Genomic DNA, 27,451 nt, shown 5'->3' with positions numbered 1-27,451 from the left:
CGAGTGCCCTGACCTTTCTCACTCTTCTTCTGCCCGGTGTTGTACTGTCTGAGCCCTGTGGTTCTCTAAGGGATACTTCCATCTCACTCCGCTCCTCACAGCCACATCCTCTCCACATCATCAGTTGCCATCTGTATGCTGATGCTGTCTGCATTATCCAGAGTTCTGACCTTTCATCCAAGCTCCAGGCTCATATATTCAATTACACCTCTCTATTTACATATCTCACGAGAACCTCAAATTCAACACTTCTTGCACACAGTCCACATTCTCTCACTTGCCATGACCACCTCCTCCTCTTCCTGTTTTTGTAACGATGCCATTGGTCTCATGCTTTCCTGACCCTGCGTCTTGGGTTTAACCTTCAAGATGTCTCTTTTGAACAGTTGTTTTTTTTTTTTTTTAAACTGGGTACATGTCACATTTGGGGCTTTCCAGCATCTTACAAGTACTCCACATGTACTAGTCAATGCTCCCTGCCTAACCTAGAAGTCAGTCCCATTTTTAGCTTCCTTTGCAGAGCAGATGACTGCAGCAGACCAGGGCTAGCCTAACCGGTACTTTCCAGGTGAGGTTTCAGTCTGACATCTTTGGCCTAAAAACCGGGAACAGGTGGGGCATGCATCTTGCCAGTATGGCTGCTTTAGGGGTATCTAGCTTTTAGGTACCAACTGAAATTGCAATTGGACTGGCACAGAGGCAGCATTAGCACTGAGGTTGTAGCGGCTGCTGTGGAGCCAGATCTTGATATTCTGCAGGTGTCAGTGGCAGTGAGCTTCCTCCTTCAGAACAGTTTCACAGTGTGGTTTGAGGTGTGGGTGGGGGAGGAGGTGGGGGCCCCTCTTCGGTGAGTTTACACCAGACTTTGTTCCTTTAGCCTTTAGTGATCTCCGAGGGGTTATTATCTTTAAGAAAACAGATTTTATTAAACTAGCTGGAGTCAATTCTGTTGTTTGCAGTAAGAATCTTGAACACTTTGAGGTTATTGATTCTTGGGTGGAAGGAAATTTAGCTGTATTTTGAGCTCTGTGACAGGTTCAGGGAAGGCTGCGATGAGCAAGAAATAGGAATGGGTAGAGTTGGGGGATTGTAGGATCTACTCTTCTATGGTCTGCCTAATCTGTCTGCATTCCTAGAAGTGGTTTTGTATATTGAGTATGGAGTTATTCCATCATGGTTTTAAAAGGCAAGGCATAACAAGTGGAAGAAAAAGGACAATTTAGCAGAAAACAATAGACTAAAGTGTAGCACGAATCTTAAAGAGTCTTATTAATAAAATCAAACCTGAGGCCAGTTATTGGGGTGAAAACTGGAAGATCAGAGCCAGAACAAGCCACAGCTACTTCACCTCGCTGGATCCTCAGCTGGTCTTGTCTCCTCAGACTGGAGGCCTCTGAGTCCTCATCCAGAATGGGTCTCAGCTGAATTGCTGCTCAAAAGCCTGAATGCTTAACCAGCCAAATGCTTAACCAGCCAAATGCTTCTAGTTTCTGGTCCTCGTGCCTTATATACCTTTCTGCTTTCTACCACCACTCCCTGGGATTAAAGGCGTGATGAGTCACCATGCCTGTCTGTATCCTTGAACACATGGATTTCTGCCTCTGGAATGCTAGGATTAAAGGCGTGTGCCTATCCTTTATGTTTAATATTGTGGCTGCTCTGTCTCTGACCCCAGATAAGTTTATTAGCATGCACAATATTTGGGGGAATACAATACCACACTAAAGCACAGGCTAGTGGAGTGTTCCTGAGCAAGTAACTGCATGTCTTCATTCCAGTTCCAGTAGCTTAAGTTATGAGGCAGAATTATTGTAGTGGTGTCATGTAAGGCAACATGGGGAAAGGTTAGCTCGCAGCGACTGACTGATAAAGTAAATTAGCTTTGTGTCTCAAGCAATTATGTACTTGTGTGTGTGTGTGTATAATATATCCTATATATAACATGCACATATAAAATATGAAATAATTTCCATTCCACTGGAGTAGGCATCCACCTTATGGAATTCCTACTTACTGAGAAGCTGACCCTGAATCAGGCACTGTAGTACAGGTAGTTCATGCCTTTAAGTCCAGCACCTGAATGTGTGAGCCTGGTGAACCACCAGTTCAAGGGAAGTCTGGGATACAGAGTGGAAACTGTGTCTCCAAAAATTTTTAAAAATTAACTCTGAACAAGATGAGTCCAAATGCCTTTTCCCCCTAATGAACCATTTATAAATTCATTTATCTGGATGTAATTAATTCTGTTTCTAAAATATTTATTTTATTGCAGATCATAATTGGTATTAATGTTATCATGCATGAATCCTGGGACTGATAGCATAGCAAAATACTTTAGTGAAAATTAGCGGGGCCCTTATGTTTTAGATTTAATCCTTATTTTTTATCAAATTAATATATTGCTCTGGCTTAAAATTCAAACAGTATTGTAAGCATGGAAAGAGTAGCTCCTTTGGGGAATGGGGATGTTGCTCAGTGGTAGAGTGTGGCCTAGCTTGCACAATGTCCTCAGTTTAGTCCCCTCACACTGGGCAAAAAAAAAAAAAAAGAGTAACTCGGCCGCATATGTTTCTACTTCAAATCCCACTTACGCACAGCAGCTATTTTAGCCTTTTGTTTGTTTGTTTTTCTGTTTGGAGCTAGGATCTCTCTCCCTGAAGCCATGACTGGACCAACTTGAGGCTATTGTCTTCCCTCTGCTTCTCAAGTGCTGGATGTCAGGTGTGCTCTACTGTACCTGGCCATGTTCAGCCTTTTCTGATGATAATACACTTTTAATTTCCCAGTTTTAACTACATTGTTATCTGTCTTCAGTTTCCTGCAAATGAAGCTGAAAATGTGGTTTTCTCATGTCTCCCTTCTCTCTGTGAGTTCAAGGCCGGCCTGGTCTATAGCGTGAGTTCCAGGAAAGGTGTAAAGCTACACAGAGAGAAACCATGTCTCGAAAAAAAAAAAAAAAGTCTCCAAGTCATGGTTTGGGAGCTGCTTGATGGCCTAAAAGAAAAAGCCTGGTACATGTTTATCCAGACAACAGAATATTATTCAGTATTAAAATAAATTATGTTTCAACTGTAAAACAAAACAAAGAAACCCACAAAGGAAACTTAAATACATCCTAAGCAAGAGATAGCAATCCGAAAAGGCTGAGTAGTGTATGATTCTGTATATACAACTTCTGGCCAAGGCAAAAGAACGTGGAGATGGTAAAACCATGGAGGGTGGTCGCCAGTGGTTAGGGGAAGGGAAGCATAATTAGGCAGAGTCTGGTGCAGGCTTAAGCGCAGTGAAACTGGTCTGTCATGGTGGATGCCTGATAGGAACTGTAAACTTTGGGCAATGAACTTGCGGCAGTGTGCTTTTCTCAGTCCTAGCAAATGTTCCATCAGCAGTGCTGGTAGTACTAGAAGCTGTGTGTGTGAGGTGGAAGGGGACACATGGTTCGTCTGTACCTTCAGCTCCGATGTTGTGAACCTAAAACTTCTTTTAAAAGTAAAGTCTATTTTAAAAAGTCTAAAAAAGCAAAACAAAACACTGTGCCTCTGTTGTCCCCTCGTTCACCCAACTGGACCATGTTTTATTTGTTGGGAAGGCCTGGAGACTGTCCCAGGGCATAGTTCTGCTGGGGTGGAGCTCTTCTGTGGAGCTGTTTCACTGACCCTAGACAGTATCTCCATTTCCCTGACTCTCCCTGCTCACTCTTGTGTGAGTACATTCTAGGTAGCCATTTTTTTTTTAATGCTAGCCCACAGCCTGTATTTCTGATTTTTTCTTCTCTCCATCCCATTGTCTTCCATTTACATTTTTACGAAGCATTCTCCACTCTGTTCCTTGCCACTCCATTCACTTTGAAAGGTTTTCTGCTACTGCATTCACAAAGTATGTCTGCAATGTTTTTGTTAACCCTTTTATTTCCACATTGTCACCATTGCTTCATTGTTGCAATGTCTGTTTCAATCTCTTGATGACTGCCTATGTTTTTTTTTTTCTTTTACCCTTAGCTTTGTCTCTCTTTTAATTACCTGTTTCCCATGGCTGTAAGGAAATTCTCCCATGAAATTAATTCAGGGGACAGAGGGTTAATTTGGGCTCACAGTTTGAAGTTACAGTCCATCATGTCAGGAAAATCACAATGACAGGAGAGGCAGCTGTTCACATTGCATCCACATTCAAGCAGAAAGAAATGAATGCCTGTGCTTAGCTCATTTTCTCTATTTCGTACAGACCAGGATCCCAGCCCAGGGAATGGTGCCGCCCAGGGTGGTCAGATCTCTCCGCTTCAGTTAACTTAATCAAAATAACCTCCCACAGGCATGCCCTGAAGCCCCTATCCCTGTGGCTCTGGATCTCATCAAGTTGAAAACTGAGGTTAACCACCAGAGCGTCAGAGTACTCTCTAGTATTATGTGTTTTACTCACTCATTGAATACATATATTTTAGACGCTTTCTGTGTTCTACGCATCATGTTCAGCGAAGTGGGTTCAGTCAACAAAGAGGGCAACGGCTATTCTTACCGGCCTTGAATTTTAGCAGTTAGAGTCAGAACACAGAAGGGAAATGGATACTATTTCAGGTGGTGGTTAATGCTGCATGTGGGAAAAAGTAATGCAGGGGAGGGTACAGAATGTGCTACACAGTGACGGCTCATTGATAAGGTCGTGTTTGAGGGGTACATCTGTGGACATATGGGGGTGAGTCATGCAGTGAGAGATAAAAGGGGTCCTGCATTGCCTGGATGATTGTGTGATGACAGGGCATGGTTAAATGTTCTTCATCTGTAGCAGGAATCTTAGAGAGTCTTATTAATAACATCAAACCTGAGGCCAGTTATTGGGGTGAATGCTGGAAGATCAGAGAAGCAGAACAAGCCATAGCCACCTCAACTTGCCATTTCCTCAGCTGATCCTGTTTCCTCAGACTGGAAGCTTCTGAGTCCTCATCCAAATGGATCTCAGCTGAACTGTGCTGCTCAAAGCCTAAAAGCTTAACCAACCAAATGCTTAACCAGCCAAATGCTGCTAGTTCCTGGTCCTCACATCTTATATACCTTTCTGCTATCTGCTATCACTCCCTGGGATTAAAGGCTTACTTCTTGGGATTAAAGGTGTGTGTCACTACTGCCCGGCTGTTTCCAATGTGGCCTTGAATTTACAGAGATCCAGAGAGATTTCTACATCTGGAATGTTAGGATTAAAGGTGTGTGCTACCAATGCCTATCCTCTATATTTAATATTGTGGCTGTCCTATTCTCTGACCCCAGATAAGTTTATTAGGGTGCACAATATTTTGGAGAACATGATACCAACACATTCATCCACCCTCATGGCTTCTGGAGTATGCTTCTGTTAGAACTGTTCTCATAACTTATTACTGTGTATTTTAAATTGTACCTCCACTTCTATATCTTCAAGTAGCTACTCAAAACCCAGAACCTTCTCATTTACTTTTATGCTCTCACATCTGATCCACCACTGTAAAGCATTTATATCATCACTATTGATGCATTGAATTAGAAGTAAGATGCTCACATTGACAGCTTCAAACTTGGGGTCAGGAGTTACAGTTATGATGGAGGATTTTTATATGCATTTTTGCTTGCCCTCTGAGATCAGCAAATATATATTTTTTATTTTTATTTTTGGTTTTGTTTTAGTTGGTGTCGGAGCCTGCCGACAGTCAGTTGGGTAGCTGGGTAGAGGTGTGCGGATTGGAGAGACAATGAAGAAGACAGGAAAGAATGGAGAGGACTGCCAGTATGCCAGACAGCCCTGAGTTTATTTCATAGCCAGCAATTATAAAATATATAATAAAAATATGAAATTGTATATAAACACAGTTTTGAAGGACAGAGGTAGAACAATGCACACACAGCACAGGCATTCAACCACTGTCTATCCTGCCTTGCGTCAAGGAGCAGGCAGTTTTTTTTTCTACCTTGGTATACCTCCCGCTGGCATCAGCAGCCTGTGTCTAGCTGGATAGTGTGTTCCTTTGTAGGACTTTCTCACAGCCCTTCAAGGAGACTCTGTGGGCTAATCAGGACTTTCTCACAGCCCTGGAGCAAGGAAGCTTGAACTCTATTGACTCAGAATAGACTTCAGATTCAAACTGGGAAACTGAGTCTGTTTTTGGCTCCCACAAGTTGGGTTTTGGTCTTTGGTCACATATGCTCATATATCATAGACTTTAGAGTCAAATTTTTGTGTACACCAGGGTGGCCTGAAATTCTCATCCTTGCCTCACCCACTGTGAGAACGTTTGTTAGTGATCAGAAATCAAGCGGTACCTATGTCTGTTCGTCCTCTGTTATCATTTTTTACAGCCTCTTGGGTATTTCTTTCTTTGAGTCACTGTAACTTTGGGGTGAATCAACAGGAAGTGTCTACAAGAATTATTTTCTGTAGCTATGAAAGGAAGACTATCTCAGCTGACTTAGCCGGATCCTACCCGCCACGGACCGGGAGTCTTTTTGGTGCCTCAGGGCAAAGGGTGAGGCTTACCAGAAGTATTGTAAAAACTGTTGTATGTGCCAGATGGAGGCCAGCGCATGCTTGTTGGGCACCCAGGGATCGGAAGGGAAGCAGAGTGTTGGATCAGGGTGATTTTGTGGTTTTTCCACAGGAAAAGAAGACTGAGGGGACCAGCCATGCTGCTCGTCCTCTGAGGACTTGAACCTGAGCAAACCACATCAGCTTGGAACGCAGACATTTCCTTTACATTTCCTTCAGCTCTGTCCCCTGGAGTCTCTTAGACTGAACTCATTTCTCTTGAGCTTCAGTCCATCTTAAAGATTTCCTGCCAGCCTTTTTAGGAGACTGACATTTTCTGCAGTCCCTCTTGCAGGGTCCCTGAGGTACCTTCTAGGGCAGTAGCTGAGTAGCTTAGTGGCTTAACCCTCATACAGCACTGGGAGTCTCTCAGTAATAAATGCCTTTCCTCCCACAGTGCAAGACTTGCCACATCTGCCCCTGAGCCCTCTGTTTTAGCCCAGACAATGAGCCAGCGAGCTCATTTCAGCTTGTAAGAGCTCAAGCTCCCACCTCCACACTTCCTCCTCTTCTTCCCCTTCTGTCTTTTTCAAAACACAGTTTCAGAAAAACACCTGTCCACCTTCTTTTTCCACTTTCTAACACAAGCCTTCACCTCCCCTCCCAGGTTAGATTGCTACCCATTATAAAACATCAGTCCTCTGAATCCTGTCTATCACTTTTTGTATTCACAGCTGACTTTGACTGAGCGATTACTCACAGGTAGTTCTGTTACCAGTTCTTGATTCGGTTGCATGGCATTGTTAACAGTAGTCATTTAAAGGTTCTGATCACCTTTCCCCCACATTTTACACTCTGAGGATGTGGACACTTTAGAAGGTTGTAATTTACCAGATGTCACACCACCAGGAAATGGCAGAGCCAGGATTTGAGTCTATGTCTGTCTAGGTATATAGCTGTCAGCTATAGGCAGCAAATGAACACAGCTGGAAATCCCTGAAGAATTCAGAATTCTTGGCCCGGGGAAGGCGGGGGTCTGTCCTGCACAGCTGATGCCAGGTACAGGAAATGGAGAGTGGGCTTCCTTTGTTTCGGGAGGTGTGCTCCGGAGGAGTCATCCTCAGGCTCACTCCTACGGGCAACTTTGCTTTTGTTTTGCTATTACCGCAATGCACCACTTCCTTCTAGATCATTCTCATCAGCATGAAACCAGTCTAATTTCTCCCATGGCAGAAAAGCAAGCAAGCAAGCAGGCAAGCAAGCACAAATAGCTTTCTTCATTTCCTGCCCTGCCCGACTCTTCTATCGAATTTCCTTGGCCCTTTTACAGCAAGAGTTGGGTTTGCCTCCCCTCCTCCGTCCTGGCCCCTCTACGTGTCACGTGGCTAATTCCATGGCACATCTGCCGTCCCCACCTTAACCAGCATGACAACAACACAAATAAGCAAAAGAGACAGGGCTGGTTCTTTGTTTACATTAAGAATGATCTTTTCTTGGCTTCTGGAACACAAACATATTCTCCTTTGCTACCTCCCTCAGCAGCCACTTCCTGAAAGGGCTGCTAGATCTGTGACTAGCAGTGGCCAAACTGTTAGCTATGACTTGTTTCTCTCTCTCTCTCTCTCTCTCTCTCTCTCTCTCTCTGCACTTCTTTTGGTGAATTCACCCATTCTGAGTACACCCCGGTCAGTCTATGTCACATCCGTAGAAGAAGCACAGGCCACAATATGACTCCATCCCAGTAGGGCACAAGTCTCTGCTTGGTGACAGCCACATCTTGATGATCTGTCTGGTAACACTAACTTGGAGATAGCTGATACCCAAGCCTAGGGTCCACCATGGATGCCACTAAACTGGGTCAGAGAAAACTATGTAGTCTGAGTAGGGTTGTGTCCTTTGCCTGTTTCAAGGCTGGCAACAGTCCAGCCAAACTTAAGTCTGCCCCACTGGCATGATTAATTCAAAGTGGCAAGTGGGGGGCTTCATCTGTGAGCTGTGGGCTGGCTCCAAAGGCCTTTATTTTCTGATTGCTACTAGTTCCCACTACAGTCAGCAGAATCCTGGGCTGGTTTTTGTGCCCAGTTGCCTGTGGGTGGAGTCCTCTCCACCCATCTTTCTGCCCCACCCAGAGCCAAGGAGGTGAGCTAGGGGAAATCGGGAGTCTGACTACCATAGTTCCAGTTGCTCAGTCTAGCCTGGGGCAGAGGTTACAGAATTCTTGCAGGTACTATGCTTCACAGCGATGGCCTGGAACTGAGTTTAAAGTCTAGGGCCTGGATTTAGTTCCTTCTCTCTCTGAACTCCACACTTCGTGGACTTGAAAGAGCGTCAGCATGGACAAATCTTTCCTTTCTGTCTTTTCAATGGGTCTTTTCTTGTTATCAAATGAGATCTAGACCCAATGGTCTCTCAAATGGATTCTTCAGGCATTAGGAGGGTAGTTTGGACTGTAACAGCTGGTCAAAATCTGTGGGCCCGTGGGAAGATGGTTGCTAGGGGTCCTTATTTAGCTGCCATCTTGTTCTGCTATCTTTCAACTGGGCTTTTTAGTCAAACCATACTCATCTCGAATATGGCCCAGCACATGGAGATGCCTAGAGCTGTGGTTTTAGTTAGAGAAGCCTAGCCTACTCAGTCAACAAATGTTTGGTGACTACTTGTATCCCCGATGCTATTTTAGGAGCTGGGACTGCAGAAATGAACAGAGCAGAGTCCTTGCCCACAAGCCACTTCCATTCCAGCACAGAATGTGAACTAAAACACACAAACAAAAAATACTGGATTGCTAAGTAAACAAGTAGAGAAGGAAAGGAAACAGAATGTGGTAACAGAGAAGAGCAGCGCCAGTTCCTGTTTTATGAAATGCACTCAGGGAAGGTTGAGGAGAAATCTATGGAGGGTGGTTGTCAGCTATGCAGATACCCTGTAAAGAGAGATAAATGTTTTCGGCCAGGGAAAAACATGACAATTATTATATTATTATTAAAATTTCCAGAGTGTATATATATATATGTGTGTGTATATATATACACATACACACATACATATATACATTTTTTAAATTTAAAGGTGTCATTGCACATTCTCCAAATAATAAGAAGGCAGTTAACAAAAGAAAGAGCAGAGGGCTTGGATTTAGAAGACTTGCGCTTGGGCCATCTACTCATCTTTTGCAAGCTGTGTGGCATCAGGTAAGTCATTCCACCTTGAATACCACATTTAATCTACGATTGCTGTGGAGCTGATACTTTCCAAGTATGCCATACTGGCCACTTCCGTGTGGTGGGAAGAATCCTCTCAATTTAGAGATACGTCTGTCCTGCTTATATGTTTGTTTTTTGTTTTTTTTTTTCCTTCCCATCTTCTAGGCTCTCGGTGTGAGCACTTTGGTTATGAATTGTGCCTAGCACTGTCAAATTACAGCTGCAACCAGTGCTGGCCATGAGGCTGCCGATCAGACTTGAATGCATTTCCTGTGCATACGATCCACCCTCGAGCACCACCTGACTGCTTGTTTTTTGGGGGTGCTTGTGGTTGAACCTAGAGCCTCCTGCATAGTGATCAAGGGCTCTACTACTGAGTTTCATCTCGGTCCCAACAAATACTCTAAAACTTTTCAAGTAGACGTATTATGTAGTAAAGTGCAAATTGTATGCAAACAAGATAAACAACCTTCAGAGAGGTGGGTGTCCTAATTTCTCATATAAAATGTGATTAAATGTGATTATGTTTTTTTAATCGAAGAGGAGTACAGGGAGATGAAAGTTTCGCACAGACCAGCAGGAAGCGTGCTGATGTGATTAGTATACTCCACATACTAAGCCAAAGGAGATTTCCTTCCTCCCTGTTAGCCAAAGCGCTGGTACACTGGTGCTGAGTCAGCACTGTGGCTCTTTTGGGTGTGTTTCTTACGTTGGAAAGGATGCTGGTGGTAGTTTCGGACTTCGAGTGTGAGGACCACCCATGTAAGCAGAGTCACTCTATCCCTTCCGTACCTACCCAGCCTTCACCAGGAACAAGAGCAAGGCCACATTAACTGTACTCTTCAGAGCACAGTGACATTGGCTGCATTGGTGGGGACCCTCAAGGTCTTTGACCCGTAGTTTTCCTCTCATGAGACCCTCTTTGGTCATAATTCTTCTACCTGGTTCTCTCTCCACTAACTAATTATTAGTAATGTCAAACATATTCTAACACATCTTCATCAACTGTTGAAGCACATTGCTTATTCATAACTTTTGACCACTTTTCACCTTGGCTGTGGATAATTTTCTTACACACAGGCGTTTTTTCATATTTTCTAAACAAGACATTGATTAATTATGGACACTCAAGGTAGTATTTTCCCAGTTCAGGGCTTTTTTTTTTTTTGCTTGTTTGTGTTTCTTATGAGGAAATTTAGCAGGAAGAGACTTGGGGGAGGGAAAGATACAGTCAGGATGTAATATACGAAGGAAAAATAAAAAATGTTTAGAATATGCATTTAATGAAATTAATTCAGTCTTTCCTCTAACTTGTCCTTTATGTACATTGTTTATTAACGTTTTCCTCAATGTAAAGTGAAGAAAAAAAGCAGTTTTTCTCAACTGTATTACTATTCCTATTTAGGTATTTAATCCAGGTGAGTATGTCTTTTCTCTGTGATGTGAGATAAAAGTCGAATGTTATTGTTCCCCACATATTTTTCTGAACATTTCTTATTGCTGGTCATTCTTTACTTGAAATTTATACACACTGGTTCCATGCCATGTCTCTTTGTATACATGGTACACCAAGCTTTCCTGTTGGACTCTTTGGATCTCCAGGCCCCAATTAACAACATGGAGACTTCTTATTCATTATGAAAATTTGTCCTTTAGCTTGTCCCCAACTAGCTCTTACAACTTAATTAACCTGCATTTGTTAATCCACATTCTCCCTCATGGCTTTTACCTTTTCTGAGTACAGCATTTCAGACTTGCTCCAAGTCTGTTGGTGAGTTCTTCATGCCTAGATTCTTCCTCCTCTTCCTATCTTTCCCCAGAAATCTCATCTAGCCTCTTCTGTCTAGCCATTGACCATTCAGCTTTTTATTACACCAATCACAGAAACACATCTTCACACAGTGCACAGGTATCCTACAACAGTACACACTGTTTGCACACCATGTCTCTTTGTATAAGTGATTATGATTTTAATGCTGATTTGTCTCTACTTATGATCTGATTTTCTTAATTATTACATCTTTATAAAAGTGTATTTAGCAAGCATTACACTTCTTGGTGACTATTTTAACTTATTTTGTTTGTTGTTGGCCTTACCTTTTCACTGAGGATTTTAGATTCATCCTTAGAAGTTCTCTTTGAGGTTTTACATGTAGTTTGGATGTGAATTGACAAAACTGACATCTTCATTTTGTTGAATGTTCCCATTCAAAATATCATGCACATCCTAAATTAATAGAAAGATAAACTAATGAACAGGGGGGAAAGAATCCTTAAATAGACCAACTCATACATAGGACAGTGATTTTTGGCAGGAAGCAAAAGAAGAAGACATGGTCTTTTTTGATATGATTATGGGAAAATTCATGCCACATGGACAAAAGGATCTTTGTAGCATTTCATAGCATATACAAAAGAATTCAAAATAGGTGATAGATACAGAAGTTAATAGATGACATTTAAAATCTCTGGAGAAGAGCACAGGAGAAAAAAATTTTGATCTTGAATTTTGAAAAGACAGAACACCAATATGTTGTCCACTAGTGAAAAAACTGATAAATAGTATTTCATGTGTATGTATGTCAAAGTTTCAAATTGTCTGTCTGAAGTATACACACTGTGTCACATGTAATATGCCTCAACAAATATGCCTTAGAGGGGACAGAAACACAAAACCATCTTCTAAGAATTCCTGAGGAATCACATGTCCTTTGAAGGTGTTCTTTTCCAACACTAGAGACCATCTTGTATAGGAATTTTTTTTTCATATTTCACTCAGTTCTCTCTTGCTGCACAGTGACCATCTTGGATATTTTCTTGGACCACTCACCCCACATATCCTGAATGTAGACTTGCTTAGAGTGCTGTAATCTTACGGCTGAGGTTTTGTTGCAGGCTAATCTCGAGGCTGTAAGATGGAGAGTGAATATAGGAAAATACTATTGTTGAATGGCCTGGACCAAATCACAGAGGAGGAGCTGAAACGGTTCAAGTTCCTTGTCACAGACAAGTTCGGCATCCCGAGGAGCAAGCTGGAGGAAGCTACAAACAGGACAGAGTTAGCAGACCTGCTGATTCAGAGTACAACAAACCCATCAACTGCACTGAAAAAGACTATTCGTCTGTTCCTGGACTTGAATTATAGGAATGCTGCAAATTCTCTTCAGGAGGCAAAGAAAACAGGTATGTGGAAGGGCCCCTCCTTTAATGGCATGAGAGTGCTAAAGCTGTCATGACTGCTGTAGGAACTAATTTACTTAATCACCAGTCCCTTCACCTCTCTGCCTGAGAGTCACTAAGAAGTGTGTTACCAATTCCTCAGCCATCTTCTGATGTCAGCTGCTACCCACTGTTTCCAATCTACTTGCAGAAACTGTACACACAGGATGGCAGTGTTAATGTTCAAGGTCCCACTACACAGTACGTGCAAGGCTTTCACACTTTGCTAAAGTGTGACAATAACATCTGGAAAGCACAGCCTTGAACACACAAACCAGAGAATCATCTAACTTTGCCACAGACTCTTCACTTCTGTGCTGAGCCAGCCTGCCGTGGTCTCAGTCAGTCTTTCTTTAGAAAGCCTGTGTGCTTGTAGTCCATGGAGTTTCTACTCTTTTCTACAGCTCCAGAATAGATGACACTATGAATTCCCAGGACACACAGGATATGTTTGTATTCAATAAACCACTACTCAATCTCCACCGGTTATATGCATTTTTCTAAGTTCCTGATTGCTCCCTAAGAACAATCGGTGAATCCTTTGTGTTCAAATGACTGATAAGAGCCAACAAAAGAATGTCTCATCAAGAGAATCCCTAAAGTGAGAGATCCAAAAGCAGTAATTTGGGGACACTAAGCAATACAGAAGCTGCAAAATTTTAACACCTTGCAGAGGCGAGTTGCCACACAAGTGACCTGGCTTCTCAAGTGTTATTGATATCCAGTTTACGTGATGAAGTAAGGATACAATTCCATTCAGATATAAGTTGTTATGTAATTTTGAGGAACTTAGAGCAAGGCCTGATCATGCCAAGCACTTTATTTTCAAAGGGTGACTGAAATTAGAAGAACTATGTAGTTCTTCCATATGACCACAGGATGGCAGTAAGAACACATAATTGCTCCAAATAGCTACTTTTATTACTGACAAGCCAACTGAATGAGTTTGATAATATATCTTTTACTCTCCCCCATCAATTTTTATTCCTGATTTTTTTTTCTGGCTAGGATGATATAAAACCCCCTTACTCCAATTTTTTCATTTTAATGTTTTAATGATGGTGGCGTTATATCAGTTTGGTTAGCTCAAAATGATTGATCACTTTGGGACCTGGTTGAAAACCCAGGAGTGACTGGCATCTCTGCTTGCTCACCTAGAAGTCAGTTTTGTTCTTATAAAGCTTAAAAGCTCAATCTGAAGGCATCTTCAAGCCTGCTTGAAGCACAGCACTGCTGTGTCAATGATGCCTCTGGCTGTTACGGCAGCGCCGACTTCTGGGTTCTTTCCTAGGAGTCTCACCTAGCATTTATTCTGGTTAAATGTCCATTGTGTCTAGTCATGACCTTGCGTCATGAAGAATAAATGGAGATATCTGAATAAATTAAAGAATGTCATTAAAACATTACAACAGGGTCCAGGCTATTAGATAAGGCTTGAACAGCAAAACAAATGAAAAAAAAAAAAAATACAAGGGCACGTAAGTATGATACAGCAACCAAATTCTTTGAATATAATGATAAGTTAGATAGATAAAAAGTGTGTATAAGATTATTAAAGAAAATGAGAACTATCTAGTAGGGAGATGACATCCTGCCAGATGTCTCCCAAATAACACTATAAATGACATTTAAAACAAGATCAGTGTGGTTGATGTGGTGGGATAGAATGACATGGTTATTCCCTTGGGACCCCGGGACTCTCCTATAGACTGGATGTTTTCATGTGCATGTTTCTCAAAAAAAAAACAAACAAACCAACCAACCAAAAACTATTTCATAGAACTAACCATTGGAAGATCTGTTAAACTTCTTGCAAGCATTTCTAGCCATTTTGACATTAGTCTCATGTCAACATCATTTACAGCAAAATGGAGTGAAAATGTGACAAAAAAAATTGAGTAACATTTTAAGTAAGTTTATGGTTTTAAGTAAGTTTGTGTTGGGCTCATTCAGAGCTTTCCTGAGTTCATCTGACCCACAGACCATGGGTTCGACATGCCTGATAAGCATTTTGAATCTCTGGTAATGGGTGTCTTGGCTGATGCAATAAGCCAAATCGAGCAAAATTAGTAAGACCAGGTTTAATCTGAGCAAAGCATTCCCTCTTGATCTTGGGGTAAGAAAGAGGAGAGATCACTTGGCAAGTCTGCGGACCAGAGATTAAATACCCTATAGGCGGGGTCTTTAGTAGCTCTGGGGGAGAAGCCACCACTTGGTGGGCTTTCTGAGAGGGGGCAGGGTTTGGAACGGGGGAGAATAAGGTTGGAGCAGAGCTTCCAACTTAAACAATGCCTACAAGAGCAAAGGTCTCAGTAATATCCCTGACCAAGACTCAGCTACTTTCTGTTGTCTGAAATATAGGGACAGAGTACATACTTGTTATATGACTAGAGAGCTCACTGTACTGCTAGCTATATTCATTAAATCATTTGATTTCCAACCAAATCAAATCAATGAACATCCCTGAATGATTCAGATTCTGTGAGAAACCACATCTAATAATTTCTTATGACCTGCTTTGTCCATGAGTTCCTTAAGTAATCTCACATTGACCATCTTGATAGATGGTCACATCAAAATCAGGACAAGAGATTGCCTTTTCAGAATAAAATAAAAACTTGACCTGGGTACCCAGGCTATATCATGCAGGTTATATCATTCACTTAACAAACCACTTAGTCACTTATTCATTCACTAATAATACTTGAATTCTTAATGGTTATCTGCAACTCCTTTAGGCTTAGGAAATTAGAGTTAAATCCAGTGTGCATTTTTTTGTAACATTTACTACAATAATTAATTGTAGGTATAGTTTTTAAAAATACATTTTTCTTTAAAACCTTATATTAGAGGTAAGCTTTCCTTACACTTTGCCATTATAGTATTCTAAGCATGACTTCCTATGACTTATGTCATTGAATTCTGTATATTTGTATTTATTTATTTATCAATTAGCTCCACTTTTAATCTTAAAGACTTAACTCCTCTGGCAAGTTCTGAAAGGTGAAGCTGAACTATAGCCTTCTGGTTTTCACCTCTTCCTCTTCAAAACCCCTTTTAATATTGATCTATTTAATTTGGGGGTTGGGGAGCATCTATCTGTGTGTCAGAGTACGAATATGATGGTGAGAAGACAGCTTGCAGGACTTAGTTCTCTCCTACCAGCAAGGGAGATCTGGGGCTGAACTCAGGGTGTCGGGTTTGGTGGCCAGTGAGTGCCCTTACCTTCAGATTCATCTTGAACATCATGGTTCAGATGAACTCTGTTGTCCTAACATTGGAGGTTCTGGATGGCCTGTACTTTAGGTCCTTTCCTTTTGCGATTGATGTTTGCACATTTGAGGAAGAGAAAGCAGTAACGTGTATATATATCACTAACTGGACTTTGCAGTCATGTAGAGCTGCTGGCTAGCATCTGTGAATGTCTCTAATTAAGTAAGTTTACAGGATATAGATCCTAAATGGGTGGCATTGACACTTAGAATCCCTATTTGTGGATGGCCATAGATTGGATTCTGAGGCTGGGAAAGGCTGTGGGTGGTGCTGTTGGGCCACTTGGAATGGGAAAGGCCAGAGACTATGCTAGGCAGCTATGTATAATCTCAGGCTTTCCTACCAGATTGGGCCCACACTGAACCTCAGGCTGGACCCCAAATTCCTCCCAGTTGCATCACTTCTTGGCCACTAGGGTTGGGAAGACCAGATGCTCCACTCTGAAAAAATACTAGGGCACAAACTTGCCTTTAACAAGAGGCCTTTTTTGAAACTCCGGGCTGGGTGGGGTGAGTTTCACAATAGGCTGTGGCCCGCAGAATCAGGTGTTTCCTTTCAAGGTTATTTGTGTGCATGAGCTTGCCTATAATCTTCAGAAAGCATGATGCATTGCTCTGGGGTTGGCTAGAGTCACCAGTACCCTGGGCAGATTTGGATGATGCACTCCATACATGTGCATATGTGTATCCCCTCACCTAGCAAGTCTGGAGAAGCCTTACACAGAGTGATAAGGCTGAATGGGAAGTTGGCTGTGATTAAAAAAATAACAGATCTGCTGTGCATGCCTCTTAAAAGTACTATAGGATATTCTCTTTGACTGGGCAACTCCATGAGGCAGAGCATGTACTGGTCACGGTGAGACCCACTTCATTTTGCTTATTTCTAATTGACTCTTATAATTCCAGTCTTGCCAATGTCCCCAGTGTTCCTCATGGGATGAGGTGAACATGAGCCTTCTACAGTGATCCTATAATGCTGAGAAAGCCACATGCCTACCCGCCACCCTCCAGCTTTACCACAGGAGGTGTGGGGCCATGGAATTCTCTGCACAGTACTGTGCCATCTTGGGAGGAAGATAACATTGCTAAAAGTGAAAACAGTTCTCTCAACCTCTAGAGGAACTTTTATCAGTCCCATGGTTGCATTCTGAGATGTTCCCTGATGTGCCTTGTCTGTGGATAGTCCTGAGTTGTATTCTTATGAGGGGCTGAAGATGGGAAACTCCTAATCCATCACCCTGCTGCTGTCACCTTTCTAATTTTTCTTCTAGAGAGGTAATGATATTCTAATGTCCCAGCCATGCTTGCTCATGCATTTTAGGTTAATGTACCTCTCCTCCTGCTCTTCCGCTTCTCCACTTCCACCTCTTCCTTCTTCCTTCTTCTTCAGTTGATAGTCGATTCAAGACAAACACAAAGAAGAAAGGAACACAGGAAGTAAGAAAAAGAAGTCAAGCTGAAAACTGTTCTGGTGCCTCTGCTGCTAGCACAGACAAAGTCTCCAAGAAACGCCCTGCTGCAGCAGTCTGTCCTCCAGCCAAGGTAGGCTAGGGCGGGTCCTTAGTCCTCATGTGGGCGCCCTTCCATGACTATCCCTGTCATCCATCGCATGAAGCCTTCTGCTCTTTGTCTCAGAGCCTACAAAGCAGGAAAGCAAGGCTAGGCTAGGGTAGGCATGTCTGCATTACAAAAAGAAAAGTCAAATTCATCAATTTACATACCTGAAAGCTTCTAATTTCTGCCATGCTCTGGATATACTAACGTGTTGCTATCTTAGCCTGTGTTGGAAGAAAACTTGGACAGGGACCATTTTTTCAGTGAGTATATTTTATGGTGCTCTCAGCGTTAGTTCTTGTGAGGAGGTTTAGGAAGTGAGGGAATGGGGAGAATTTCAAGTTCAATGGGATTGCAGCAAAAAGTTCAGCCTGTCCAATGGGAGAATTAGGGGCTAAGAATGCCCTTCAGGGTTGTCACATGTGGATGGAAATGACATTCCCTTTGCTCACTATGTGCCTGCTCTTTTTGTGGGGAAGTGACTTTTTTCAGTAAAGGGAATAAACCTTGAAGAGAGTCCTCATCCCTTAGTCCCGACAGAGCAGCATGCAGGGATCCACCACAAAATTCACCAAGAACATGCAATTTCATTTCCCATGAAGAAGTGTCATGTCATTTTATAGAGGAATAAGTTTAGGATGTGTACATCATTCTGTCGAGAGCACCCACCCACTTCCTCTGTATTGGCTCAGAAATTTCTAGAATCATCAAGAAAACAATACTCAGGGTTAAGTGTTGCATTTTAGCCAACAGACATGAAAATACATATTGTATAGTCTGGCAGATCCAAATAAAATGCCTGGGCCTGAAGACAAAAAAATCTGTAATAATCCTCAGTGAACTTGGCATTTTCCTGCTTTAGCCCTACTCCATTTGGTTCTTCATTGAACAGCTTCCGCTGGCACCCTGTTTCACCCGATGTTAGACCTTGCTCTCTAGGTCTTTGTGCTTACTCTACTGTCTGATGACAGCATTTAACTGGGTGAAATGATTTCAATAGCTACTTAGTTTTCTTCTTTATAGGCTTGATTTTCTTAGTTTGTTATCTCTGCTCATAGTACAAGTTTTCTCTGTAGAACCCCTGCTTAAATAAGTTCATAGCTCATCAGTTTCTTAAAAAAAATTCCCTGATTCTTAAAATATTTTGGAGGGCCTTGGGTCATCTGCATTTTCCACATATTTTTCTTTTATATTTATGACACCACAGACTTTGGGACATGCTGTACCCCTCACCTTGCCATGCTTTGTGAAGCAGCTGCTGTCTTTCTCACCATCTCTCTCACACTGTCTTCTCTGTATGCCTTCTAGGATAACCTTTAAGAACCAGCTGAGATTGTGCCTTCTAGAAACTCTTAAAATTCTCTCAATGGACAAAATATCCTCTTGTAGATATGATTAGGAATTTCTGTACATCCTTGATAACTCCAGAGGATATATTCTAATATCTAATTAAATTTATAAATAATTTTGCTTATGGTTTTTGCGTGTGTGTGTGTGTGTGTGTGTGTGTGCATAAAATATTCTAATCAGAGTGCTAAATATTCTATGACTATCAACTTCTGTTTTGAACAGCATTGTCAGGCTAAAAAGGCCAAGAATATGACAGGCAGTTCTACAAAGACACAAAAGACAGTGACTACAAAGAATACTAAAGAGGGTGAGTCAATGTCAACTTTTATACCTAAAGTTCAGATCATCTGCAAAAATTCAAGGAGCACATTAAAGCTCACTCTCGAAATCTGCTTTTGGCAAATCAGTGGAATGGGCTTTATGTCATACTACTGGTCCAACATATTACATACCAAAGAGTTTTTAAAAATATGAGGGTTTTATTGATTTTGTTATTTTTGACAACAAGCTTATTCCTAAATATAAGCTGATGTGATATGACAGGAGATCTTGATACATTTTATGCATTATGCTTACATGTGAACACTTATGCTTTGCTGTTAAAATATAATTTCTTTTGATTTTAGAGTAGTCATTACAATCTCAACAAAGTGTTCAATAATACAGTATTTGGGATATTTGCATTAAAACAATCTTCAGCCAGCAAATTTTGGATATCAAAATATATCCAGCCCCAGTGACACAAAGAGATATGCCCTCAACCTACTCTGAGTAAAACAGAAAATGAGAATGAATGTTTTAACTTAGACAAATTTACACTCAAAGAAGAAAGTCTCAAAAGTGTTCTCTGATGTTCAGTAGTTTTAAATGAGAAAGTACCCGGGGACCAACTGTTGAAAGTATGATAATAAAGTGGTATGTAAATGACTGAGAGTATCTTGGAGTAAAACCTGAGTAGAGTGAAAACCAAAGTTGCCTGGGTGTGCCTCTGCTTCAGGTGTGAAATCCTCCTTGGAGAGAGAAGAGATGGGGGTGGGGAGTGCGGAGTATATCAACAGGGTCACTGAGGGAGGCAAGAATTTAAGCTCACTAGTGCTTTTGTCTTCAATTGTCAGTCACAAGTCATAAAGAGAAGGCAAGAAGGGCAGTATAGGCATACCATAAAAGAAATGGCCATAATTGAAGCCAGAAAAATGTGTTATCAACCTACCCATAAGGGCCTAACATAAGCAGTTGGTTAACATTTTTTGTCAAATTTTATTTAACATATGTAATTAAATATGTGTTAATAAGACATTCATTAAAGGTGGAATTTTTAAAATAAATCTTCTGCATATTAAGCAATAAAAGCCAATTTTTCTAAATTAGCATTGTCTTAATTAGAACTAAAGATAAAAATTCTTATAACAAACCAACAAAATGATTATAGTTTACCTCCTAGAAATAGATAACAGTTTTAATAATAGAGTTGTCTAATAATAGCTATAAAAACCAAATTTTTATGATTGATTTAGGAGTAGTCAAGTACTAAATGAACAAGATCATAGCTTTTGTAAAGACTTAGAAAGTCTGAGCAACATAATCAATAAACTTGGCAATACTGATTTAACATACATACAATTCTGAAACCAACATTTAAAAATTTCTTTACAAGTACACATGACGGACATACCACAGAAGATATAGTCTTCAGAATATTCTAAAAGTATGTAGTATTTATATATCTATTTATAGTTAAATGTCTTCCTCTTTCCTACAGCTCACCATCAGAAAACAAAAACAAAGAAAACTAAGAAGAAACAACCAAAGAAGAAACAAAACAATTAAATATCAGAATGACACAAACCGACAATGTCTGAAATCCTACATTTTCTACCTGATGCAGAAGTGAACGAAAAACATTAAGTGTGCTTATGAAATCATTAAAACACTGTGTTTGTAATATCTATGAGTCTGAGACATTTTCTACCACAGGTGCCCACTGGTCCTCATGCTGTCTACTATTGGAATACTAGATAATGCAGCTTAATGGCCTGATGCAGTTTTCCCTGAATATAATTTCATGGTAATTTTTCACATCACTAATTTGTCTTCCCCTACCCCCCATCTTTCAGGACAGCCACCATGTTCAGACTTATCTCTCTAAAAAGTTTATTTTATAATCTGAAATGTGGGAAATGTGTTTTTCTTGGCTCAGTCATCTCTGGTGGAGGAATGAAGGTGTTTGCCATCTTCCTGAGAGTAGGGTCCAAATCCAGCTACTGTGGGTTCATTTCTAAGAGTAGCTGGCACCAGCTCTGCTTCCTTCTCTCAAAACCAAAAGGTCTGCATGGATTTCACCTGTAATCTTGTGCATTTCACGGACTATCTAATCTCTACAGAAAGTAGGGCAGGACTCACCTCTTTAGACATTTCTTCAGTGGTGTCCAGGTTTGCAGGGTAGGAAGCAATTCTTGTGTGTGTGTGTGTGTGTGTGAGAGAGAGAGAGAGAGAGGGGGGGGGTTTAAATAGTAAATCTCTTGGAAAGTGAACTGGAGGATTTGTAATCTGAAATTCTTAGGAAATGAAGTATTTACAGAAAGAATGAGAAAACTGGTCTTGATTAAAGTCAATGCACAGACAGAACAGTACTGGGTGTCTTATCCTGTTCTTTTTGCAGCAAGAGAAGTGATACAGCGGTGAGATCGCCTCTTTTTTTTTTTTTTTTTTTTTTTTGGTTTTTTGAGACAGGGTTTCTCTGTGTAGCTTTGCGCCTTTCCTGGGACTCACTTGGTAGCCCAGGCTGGCCTCGAACTCACAGAGATCCGCCTGGCTCTGCCTCCCGAGTGCTGGGATTAAAGGCGTGCGCCACCACCGCCCGGCTGAGATCGCCTCTTAACCTCGTTCATAGCTTTTCATTTCCTCAGGTAGTGAAACTCATGAGTTTTCTTCCTGTAAACACTTAAAAAAGTCAAGAGAGTTTGTTACACTCCGGAAGATTTCCTTACAAATCTTCATAGGCACAAGATTCAAATTTAAAATCTTCATGTCCCACAAACTTACAAGTGAGTCCCTAGGAATCTACACTCCTCTGAAGTGAAATGAAGGTGAAACCTCAGACCAGAAACACCAACTCACCCAGCCACTTTCCTTCCTGCTCAGGATGCAGACAGCAGCAGGAGAACTTGGCTGTGGCAGTTACCAGCTGCACCTGACTGGGTTTCAGAGAAGATCTGAGATGAAATAGCTTTTGGATTAAGTCGTTCCTGTAGCATCTACGCATTCATTAGTTCCCAAGGCCTGGACTTGCAGACCCTAATGTTACAAACCTGCAACTCCAAGCTCCAACCTCAAATAGATAGAAAGGAATTGGCATTAGCCTCTGCTGTGGGATGTCTTTCTGGATGCTGTGAATATGTGTTGCTCCCATTGGCTAATAAATAAAGCTGATTTGGCCTATGGCAAGGCAGATTAGAGGGAGGTGGGAAATCCAAGCAGAGACAGGGAGAAGAAAGGCTGAGGCGCCCAAGCAGCAAGATGCCAGCAGACCAGTAACGCACGGCCACGTGGCAGCTTATAGAGTAATAGGAATGGTTTAAGTTATAAGAGCTAGCTAACAAGAAGCCTGCCATAGGCCATACAATTGGTAATTAATATTAAGCCTCTGAATGATTATTTTATAAGCAGGTGAGGGACTGTGGCGCCGGGTGGAACCTGAGGAACGGGACCTCAGGGCTAGGCAGGACCCAAGAAACTTGCAGCTACAATCCTCCCTCTTGATTGTAAAATTAAGCTGCCCTCCTTCAATGACAAAGTTAATGCTTCCTCATTGTTTCCGCATTATTCATGGGTAAGCACAGGGTGCCTTGGGGTCTTGAGAACAGTGGCAAAGCTTTGAGCTTTGGTTAAGATCATGGGTTGAAATAATGCTTGTTCGGCTGTGCTTTTCTTTGGAGAGTTTAAGGATTCAGAACTGTTGTGATCTGGAGGCATGGAGCAAATCTCATCAATCAGTGGATGATGGTATGGGAGCCTACCAGCTAGCTGGTCTACAAACAGGATGATGTCATGGCTGGGTGACTGGTCTACTCTTTGGGATCAGTTGGTTCACCTGGATAGAAATTATGGGTGTCAAGTTGCCTTCCAAGTTCTAGTCTTGGGCACTTCTGGATCTTTTTGCCTTTGATAGTAATAATCATGTAGTAGGCCAGAGGAGCAGTAGCAAGCATTGGTTCCTGGTGATCTTTGGTATCAGGACACTTAGCTGTGTAAGGTAGAGTTCTTGTGTAGACCTAGGACATTAGTAACCTTAGCTTTTCAAGTGTTAAACTCTTGAAGAGATGGGAAGACAGCCTAGCATCACAGCCTCAGGGCAATCTAGGTGTTGGTATTCCTCAGTCCTAATAGGGTCTAGTGTTGAAGTCCCTGGATCTGAGGTATCTGACACCTTTAACTCTAAAGCAGATGTTCTCAACCTGTGGGTAATGACTCCTTGGTAATTGAGCTGCGCTTTCACAGAGGTTGCATATCAGATATTTACATAAAGATTTATAACAGTAGCAAAATTACAGTTATGAAGTAGCAAGAAAACAATGTTGTGGTTGGGGGTCACTACAACATGAGGAACCCTATTAAATGGTCACAGCATTAGGAAGGTTGCTCTAAAGGTTTGACCATTCTCAGGAACTGTAATCTGTTGTAATCTGTCCATACCTATTGTAGAAAATACATTCTTTCCTACTTTCTTTGCTTTATATTTTTACAAGATAATGCCACAGATGGGATAATTTGTAAGAAGCAAATATTTATTTCTCATAGTTCTGAAAGCTGGGAAACCAAAGATAAAGACTTTGGAATTTACTGAGATTTCTTGCTGAGTTCTTGTTACCAAATATGCTAGATAGTTTTAAGCCAACTTGATACAAGCTAGAGTTATCTGAAAGAAGGAACCCTCAATTGAGAAAATGCTCCCATAAGGTCCAGCTGTAAGCCATTATCTTGAATAGTGATTAATGGGGGAGGTCCCAGCCCATTGTGGGTGGTGCAATCCCTGGGCTATTGGTCTTGGGTTCTATAAGAAAGCAGACTGAGCAAGCTATGAAGAGCAAGCCAGTAAACAGTACCCATCCATAGCTTCTGCATCAGCTCCTGCTTCCAGGTTCCTGTCCTGTGTGAGTTACTGTTTTTACTTCCTTCAGTGATGAACAGTGATATGGGAGTGTAATTGGAGGTGACATTTCTTTACTGTTGCCGATAGCACTATGTGCTCTTTTCATCCACTTTTGGAAATTCTTATTTCAAATGGCTAAACTCTATAATATACTCACATTGACTTAGGAAAAAGTGTAGAAAAGACTGCACCTTACCTGAGAACATTGGTCTTGACAATTGCATTCTGGGCTGGATTTTGTAATTGTAAGTTTTTCTGTGTCCCACCAGGTCCCATACCTGCTGAGTCCCAAGTAAACATACAGAGGCTTGTATTAATTACCAACTGTATAGCCTATGGCTCAGGCTTATATTAGCTAGCTCTTCCATCTTAAATTAACCCATTTCTAATAATCTATATGTTGCCACATGGCTGTGCCATTACTAGTCTCCTAGCATCTTGCTGTTCCTTGGGTGGCAGGGCTGGCATCTCCCCAACTCCACCTTTCTCCTCCCTGTATCTCTGCCTGGATTTCCCACCTGCCTCTAAGCTGCCTAGCCATAGGCCAAAGCAGCTTATTTATTAGCCAATGGGAGCAACACATATTTACAGCATACAGAAAGATACCCCACAGTAGCTTTTTATTGATAGTTTAATCTCTCTGAGGATGACACAGTCTGTTTATGAACAAGGCTTTGTCCTTAAATATTATACCCAGAACATAAATATTTTATGAAATATATTTACCCCACCCTGATCTGCAGACCCAGTTTTTTGTATTTATTTATTTGTTTGTTTATTTTTGCTTTGATATCCTGACTGCAGTTTCCCTTCCCTCCTCTTCTTAGAGTCCCTTCCCTCACCTTTCCTTCCACACACTTCTCCTCCATTTTCCTTCAGAAAAGGGAAGGCCTCCCATGGTTATCAGCCAGCTGGGGTATATATCAAGTTGCAGTGAGACTAGGCATCTCCCCTTCTATTAAGGCTGGGTGAGGCAACCTGGTAGAAAGAAAAGATCCTAAAAGCAGGCAACAGAGTCAGAGACAGCCCCTGATTCCACTGTTAGGAGCCCCCAAAAGAAGACCAAGTTACATAACTGTAACATATTTGCAGAGGGCCTAAGTCAGTTCCATGGAGACCCCCTGGTTGTTGGTTCAGTCTCTATGAGCTCCTATGAGCCAAGGTTGGTTGATTCTGTGGGTTTTCTTGGGGTGTCCTTGACCCCTCTGGCTCCTACAATCCTTTCTCCCCTTCTTCCACAGGGTTCCCTGAGTTCTGCCTAATGTTTCACTGTGGGTTTCTGCATCTGTTTTCATCAGTTGCTGGGTAAAGCCTCTCTTATGACCACTGGGTTTGGCCCAGATCTATGAGTATAGCAGAATGTCATTAGGAATCATCTCATTGTCTTCTTTTCCAGTCAGGTTTGGTTCTATCCTAATTCTCTGGGCTGTCCTGCCCCTGGGTTCTGGCCCTCCAGCCAGTGTAATGGGTGAGTTCCCTCTCATGGTGTGGCTCTCAAGCTGGACCAGTTACTGGTTTGCCACTCCCACAATTTCTGCTTCACCTTTACCTTAGCATATCTTGTAGGCAGGAAAAATTGTAGGTTCAAAATTTTTGCCTGGGTTGGTGTTCTAATCTGTCCACTGGAAGTCTTGCATGGTTATAGAAGTCCAGTTCAGGCTTCATATCTCCCATTGCTAGAAGTCTTAGCTGGGTCACCCTTATAGATTCCTGAGAGTTTCCATTGCACTAGGTGTCTTACTTAGGGTGTCTATTGCTGTGAAGAGACATCATGGCCATGGAAGCTCTTATAAAGGAAAACATTTAATTGGGGTGGCTTACAGTTTCAGAGGTTTAGTCCGTTATCATCATAGTAATACAAGGCAGTATGCAGGTAGACATGGTGCTGGAGAAGGAGCTGAGAGTTCTGTATCTTGATCAGAAGGCAACAGGAAGTGAATTGTGTGTTACACTGAGCATAGCTTGAGCAAAGGAGACCTCAAGGCCCACCCCCATGGTGACACACTTCCTCCTTCAAGGCCACTCCTACTCTAACAAAGCTACACCTCCTAATGGTGTCACCACTTTTGGGGCCCATTTTCTTTCAAACCATCACACTAGGTTTCTAGCTCTTCCCAGATATGTCCCCCAATACTAGTTGTCTCTCCCTCCATCCTCCTCCCAACTTGGGCATATATCCAAAAGACACTCCACTATACCACAAAGACACTTGCTCAACTATGTTCATAGCACCTTTATTTATAATAGCCAGATACTGGAAATAACCTAGATGTCCCTCAACCAAAGAATGGTACATTTACAAAATAGAGTATTACCCAGCTGTTAAAAACAATGACACCATGAAATTTTTTAGCAAATGAGTGGAATTAGAAAAGATCATCCTGAGTGAGATAACCCAGACTCAGAAAGACAAACACGGTATATACTCACTTACAAGTGGATATTACCCTACTAGCTATAAAGTACAGGATAACCATGCTATAATCCACAGACCCAGAGAAGCCAAGTATCAAGGAAAGCTCAAGGGGGAACACATGAATCTCATTGTGAAGGGAAAATAGAATAGAAATCTCTGGTGGAGCTAGTGGATGGGGGAGGGGTCTCGATGGGGGGTAGAAATGGGAATAGGAGGGATCAGGTGCAGACCCAATTTTAAAGCAAATTACAAATGGAATAGTTTGTAGAAGTACTTGATTCAGATTAAAAGTTTTTTTCCTTTTAAAGTATAAGCATTATAAAATCAAATTATATAACTAAAAATGTAAGAAGAATAAGATAAAAAAAGCAAAGAATTGACTTTTATCTGTTATAAGTATGATCATTTTCTGTAGTTGGAACTGGATCTTATCTCTGTAAACATCAGAAGTGTCCAAGTCTCCATAATGAGAATTCATGAAGTTCTGTAAAGGAAGCAGGTTGTTTCTCCTCTCCCAGCTTTGATGACCTTGAAGAAGGAAGTGATGACATCAGATTAGTTTTGATGGAGCTGGTCACACACTTCCCCCTTTACTCACATTGCCTTGTCTCTATGAGCCACCCCTAGCTTTTCATCATTGCCTACTTCTTTGGATGGTTTTCTGTCCCTGCAGTCAGATTTTTCTCTTTACTTGAGACTACAAAATGAGCTCTTTACTCCTACCCAGCATGAGTGGAGGTGGAAGATCATGAGGTGTCACGGAGCAATGGGAGAGAAGGAGGTGCAATACCTAAGGCAAGCA

At 41.6% G+C, this 27,451-nt stretch overlaps 2 protein-coding genes across 8 annotated transcripts in view; one reads left to right on the top strand and one right to left on the bottom strand.

Moving 5' to 3' along the window:
* LOC114690680 (interferon-inducible protein AIM2-like) overlaps window positions 1-21,030 on the top strand; it is a 40,956-nt gene extending 19,926 nt beyond the window's left edge. For 2 of the 7 annotated variants that reach the window (XM_028865555.2, XM_037211210.1), the window contains 5 exons: window positions 9,556-9,677; window positions 12,585-12,872; window positions 17,571-17,722; window positions 19,307-19,391; window positions 20,844-21,030. In XM_028865555.2, the coding sequence (XP_028721388.1) occupies window positions 12,605-12,872; window positions 17,571-17,722; window positions 19,307-19,391; window positions 20,844-20,911 (573 nt within the window). In that variant the 5' untranslated portion in view covers window positions 9,556-9,677; window positions 12,585-12,604 and the 3' untranslated portion in view covers window positions 20,912-21,030. Of the gene's footprint in view, window positions 1-552; window positions 569-6,619; window positions 7,546-9,555; window positions 9,678-9,744; window positions 10,169-12,584; window positions 12,873-17,570; window positions 17,723-19,306; window positions 19,392-20,843 lie in introns of those variants that run through there. The other 5 variants (XM_037211209.1, XM_037211208.1, XM_037211211.1 and 2 more) reach the window with 5 other exon arrangements.
* Window positions 21,031-26,579: 5,549 nt separating this feature from the next.
* Window positions 26,580-27,451, bottom strand: part of LOC114690678 (interferon-activable protein 204-like) — a 59,374-nt gene continuing 58,502 nt past the window's right edge. Inside the window, exon 14 of the mRNA XM_037211033.1 lies at window positions 26,580-27,177. Coding sequence (XP_037066928.1) covers window positions 27,124-27,177 — 54 coding nt within the window. The 3' untranslated portion in view covers window positions 26,580-27,123. The remainder of the gene's footprint in view (window positions 27,178-27,451) is intronic.

The sequence above is a fragment of the Peromyscus leucopus genome, chromosome 15, assembly GCF_004664715.2.
Source record: "Peromyscus leucopus breed LL Stock chromosome 15, UCI_PerLeu_2.1, whole genome shotgun sequence".
NCBI classification, from domain to species: domain Eukaryota; kingdom Metazoa; phylum Chordata; class Mammalia; order Rodentia; family Cricetidae; genus Peromyscus; species Peromyscus leucopus.
This window is presented reverse-complemented; position numbering and strand designations above follow the sequence as displayed.